This window comes from Babylonia areolata, chromosome 29, assembly GCF_041734735.1.
Source record: "Babylonia areolata isolate BAREFJ2019XMU chromosome 29, ASM4173473v1, whole genome shotgun sequence".
NCBI lineage: Eukaryota > Metazoa > Mollusca > Gastropoda > Neogastropoda > Buccinidae > Babylonia > Babylonia areolata.
This window is the reverse complement of record NC_134904.1, coordinates 35,236,664-35,241,647: the sequence shown is the minus strand read 5'-3', so window position 1 is coordinate 35,241,647 and position 4,984 is coordinate 35,236,664. Positions and strand designations below refer to the sequence as shown.

Below are 4,984 nucleotides of genomic sequence, written 5' to 3'. Positions count from 1 at the left end.
TTTCCAACTATTAACTCTTTACCTACAGGTGTGTGTCAGAGCAGGATTGTTGCATATGTTGACACTACTTTCGTTTGTTTCCAACTATTAACTCTTTACCTACAGGTGTGTGTCAGAGCAGGATTGTTGCATATGTTGACACTACTTTCGTTTGTTTCCAACTATTAACTCTTTACCTACAGGTGTGTGTCAGAGCAGGATTGTTGCAGATGTTGCCACTACTTTCGTTTGTTTCCAACTATTAACTCTTTACCTACAGGTGTGTGTCAGAGCAGGACTGTTGCACATGTTGCCACTACTTTCGTTTGTTTCCACTGTTAATTCTTTACCCATAGGTGTGTTTCGGAGCCGGACTGTTGCAGTTGCTGCCACTACTTCTGTTTGTTTCCACTGTTAACTCTTTACATGCAGGTATGCGTCGGAGCCGTGCAGTTTGCGTTCTATTGCTGCGGTTGCTGCCACTACTTCCATTTGTTTCCAGTGAGTGCGTGTGTCGGAGCCGTGCAGTTTGTGTTCTATTGCTGCATGCAGTTGCTGCCACTATTTCTGTTTGTTTCCACTGTTAACTCTTTGCCTACAGGTGTGTATTGGGCCCGTGCTCTTAACGTTCCATTGCTACAGATGTTGCCACTATTTCTGTTTGTTTCCACTGTTAACTCTTCACATACAGGTGTGTGTCAGAGCCGTGCACTTCACGTTCTATTCCTGCAGTTGCTGTGACTACTTCTGTTTGTTTCCACAGTTAACTCTTAACCTACAGGTGTGTATCGGAACCGTGCACTTCACGTTTTATTCCTGCAGTTGCTGTAACTACTTCTGTTTGTTTCCACTGTTAACTCTTCACATACAGGTGTGTGTCAGAGCCGTGCGCTTTACGTTCTATTGCTGCATGCAGTTGCTGCCACTACTACTACTACTTCTGATTGCTTTCCCCTTCTTCAGAGCCGTACGAGAGCCTGCCGTGGCACAAGAAGATGTGCATGTGGATCTGTGGCATCGAGAAGATGACGGGAGAGCAGCACCAGATGACGGATGCTGAGATGAGGGCCCTGGAAGAGAAGCAGACCAGCATCCACATGAAGCCCATGCTCCGGAGACTGCTCAACGTCAACGCCCTCGTCCTGATGACGCTGGCCGTCTTTCTGTGGGGGTTCTTCGCTTAGATGATTGGTTCTCTGTGGTGGTGGTGGTGGTGGTGGTGGCGGGGGATCGGGGGAGCGGGCGAGGGTGGAAGAAAAGGGGGCGGGGGAGGGGGGGGCGGCAGGGAGGAGAGCGGGTCAGTGGTGGTTAGGAGGGCGGGGTGGGGGGGGTGGAGACAGGGTGGGGGTTGGGGTCTGTTCTAGGCTTTAGAGTGTTTCGTGGTGTGCTTTTAGTTTTGTGTCACAATGCAGACTGCATGCACTCGTCTGTCACCACGCTTCCGAAACTTCAAACAGGACGACAAGAATATCTTATTGTCGACGAAGCTCCGTCTGTCTGTCTGTCTCTGTCTGTCTGTCTGTCTGTCTGTCTCTCTCTCTCTCTCTCTCTCTCTCTCTCTCTCTCTCTCACACACACACACACACACACACACACACACACACACACACACACACATACACACACTCTCTCTCTCTCTCGCTCGCTCTCTCTCTCTCTCTCTCACACACACACACACACACACACACACACACACACACACACACACACACACACACATTGATATTTGCGTGAAACTAGTAAAAACGACACATCAATCAATAGCAGTTAGTGTGTTCTATTCTAAAAATGTTCGTATCTATTTATAATGATGGGCTGCTTCTATCCATTGTTGTTGAACATTTTGATTTGAAAGATTGTTTTCATCATCCTTCTTCTCTTGACTGAGGATCTGGACCTTTGTGATTTGACCTTGCAAACTGAATATGTCACACACACACACACACACACACACACACACACACACACACACACACACACACACATAAACACACACACACACACACACAAACATAAACACACACACACGCACACACACACACACACACACTCACTCACACAGAGACACACACACACACACACACAAACATAAACACACACACACACACACACACACACACACACACACACACACACACACACACACACACACACACACACACACACACACACACACACACACACAAGAACTCTACTGAGTACTATGAATTTAGCATGTTATGCACAATCCGAAAACTGCACATTAATATAGTATGTGTTTCTGACTGATTCTGGTGTTATACAATCCCCAACCCGGCCGGCCCCTGCCCTTCGCCCCCCCCCCCACCCCCAATACCCCCTCCACCCCCCACCCCCCACCCCCTTACCCCTCCCCTCTTCCCCCACCCCGCCCTACCGGCCTCCTACACCCCCCCCAATGTGCGTTAATCAGTTGTCGTGTTACTTATTCTGTAGTCGGGCATTTATTGGGGGCATGCACAATCAGTTCTTTAATTTTTTTTTTCTTCTTTTGCTTTTGCTACTAGTACTGTATGGTGATGTTACCAAGAGTGATCACACTGTAATAAAGCCACTGTAATAAAGTGCACTGCACTGGAAAAACGATTATAAAAAAAAAAAAAAATTAAAAAAAAGACGGTGTTTACAGTCTGTTTTTAGCAGATGCCTTCGTCTCTGTGTCTGTCTCCGTCTGTCTGTCTGTCTTTGTCTGTCTGTCTGTGTCTCAGTGTACCTCAATGTATGGCTTCTATCTCTCTCCGTCTCTGTCTCTGTCTCCGTCTGTCTCGGCTGCCGGTCTGTGTCTGTCTGTCTGTGTCTCAGTGTACCTCAATGTACGGCGTCTGACTATCTCTCTCCGTCTCTGTCTCTGTCTCCGTCTGTCTGTCTGTCTATGTCTGTCTGTCTGTGTCTGTACCTCAATGTACGGCGTCTGACTATCTCTCTCTCTGTCTCTCAGTGTCTCTGTCTGTCAGTGTCTGTCTGTCTCGATGTCTGTCTCGATGTCTGCCGTCAGTACCTGTACGGCGTCTGACTATGATCTCTCTCTCTCGGCTGTCTCTGTCTCCTTCTGTTTGTCTGTCTGTCTGTCTATCTCTGTCTGTCTCTCTTTCTCCTGATTCCTTCGTCAGCCGGTTCTGGCCGCCAGTGACACTAATGTCAGTGCCTGTGTTCAGTCTGCATGGTTAACTTCAATTGTCATTCCTCACTGTTCCCACTGCATGCACCTGCCTTCTACCGACCGGGTATAGGACTATCTTCTTCTTCTCCTTCTCGGCGTTCACTCGTATGCACACGAGTGGGCTTTTACGTGTATGACTGTTTTTACCCCGCCATGTAGGCAGCCATACTCCGTTTTCGGGGGTGTGCATGCTGGGTATGTTCTTGTTTCCATAACCCACCGAACGCTGACATCATAGTGGATTACACGGGATCAGTTTAACGTGCGTATTTGATCTTCTGCTTGTATATACACACGAAGGGGGTTCAGGCACTAGCAGGTCTGCACATAATGTTGACCTGGGACATCGTAAAAATCTCCACCCTTTACCCACCAGGCGCCGTCACCGTGATTCGAACCCGGGACCCTCAGATTGACAGTCCAACGCCGCAGTTTAACCACTCGGCTATTGCGCCCGTCGTATAGGACTATACCTTCACTTTCCTTGCGAGAATTTACTGAGCCACATCGGAGGGAAAAAGATGACTCGGAAACACCGCCGATGCACTGACGGACGTGTAACAGTATCAGTATCAGTATCGGTATCAGTATTAGTATCAGTATCAGTATCGGTATCGGTACAGTAGCTCAAGGAGGCGTCACTGCATTCGGACAAATCAGTACGCTACACCACATCTGCCAAGCACTGAGATAGTGCCTGACCAGCAGCGTAAACCAACGTGCTTAGTCAGGCCTTCGTCAATTGAGAAAAATAAATAAATAAATAAATAAATAAATAAAATAAAATAATAAATAATAATAATAATAACTGAAAATAAATAAAAAGACATTATGATGATACTACTACTACTACTACTACTACTAATAATAATAATAATAATAATGAATAACTGAAAATAAATAAAAAGACAATAATGATGATAAATAAGCAAATAAATGTAAAACATGCAGACACACATTCGGCATACATACACACACAGACACACATGCACAACAGATATAATTATATGCAACAAACATGCAGTTTCACAGATATGAAAGCACAAACAAATGCACATAAACGTACACGACGAGCCCGGCCGACACACACACACACACACACACACACACACACACTGCAACCTCTGAGACTGAGTCTTATTCGCCAGTATCAGCGTTCGATAGGTTAGAACCAATAACCCTTGGATGCCGCAAAACAATGCGATGAGCAATGATTTAGTGACAGACCAAAAACCAGATTGTGTGCGTGTGCCAGTGTGTGTGTTGTTGGTTGTTGTTGTTGTTGTTATTTGGGGAGTTTGTGTGTGTGTGTGTGTGTTTTAACCAATCAACAGTTGGGACGAGCACCGGAAATACGATTCGAAGCGAACACCATTTTTATCACATTGAAACATACATATGGAATTATAAGAAATGTTTGAAAATGGAGAAAGAGTCAAGTGTTTCGTTGCCAGTTCAGTCCAGTGAAATTGAATCTGCCTTCATATTATTATTTTCGGCACCTCTGCATAGGATCCTCGGTAGTATAGTGGTCAGTATCCCCGCCTGTCACGCGGGAGACCGGGGTTCAATTCCCCGCCGGGGAGGCTTTTATTTTTTTTTTAACCTTGTCTTGAAAATGGTCATAAACGGGTCAACATTTGTTGTTGTTGCTACTTGTGAATAATGAATAGATTTTTTTTTTTTTACAGTTAATAAAAAAAAAAAGGCAAGTATGTAGCTTGCGTCTTCAAAAGTTGAACAGTCAAGAAGACAAAGTAACCCGTCCCCATCGTCTCTATGGTCACTCTTTGTATTAAGTCGGTCTTCATGAAGGGGGACTGAATT

The 4,984-nt window shown here is 45.7% G+C and overlaps 1 protein-coding gene and 1 non-coding gene across 3 annotated transcripts in view; both read left to right on the top strand.

Annotated features, from left to right (window-relative positions):
- The window catches only part of LOC143302237 (sodium/glucose cotransporter 4-like), a 53,805-nt gene extending 51,225 nt beyond the window's left edge, over positions 1-2,580 (top strand). For both annotated transcript variants that reach the window (XM_076616817.1, XM_076616816.1), the window contains one exon: positions 943-2,580. In XM_076616817.1, coding sequence (XP_076472932.1) covers positions 943-1,163 — 221 coding nt within the window. In that variant the 3' untranslated portion in view covers positions 1,164-2,580. The remainder of the gene's footprint in view (positions 1-942) is intronic.
- A 2,091-nt stretch (positions 2,581-4,671) lies between these two features.
- Trnad-guc (transfer RNA aspartic acid (anticodon GUC)) lies at positions 4,672-4,743 on the top strand. Its single transcript has one exon. It is a non-coding gene; the product is annotated as a tRNA-Asp (tRNA).
- The last annotated feature ends 241 nt before the right edge of the window (positions 4,744-4,984 follow it).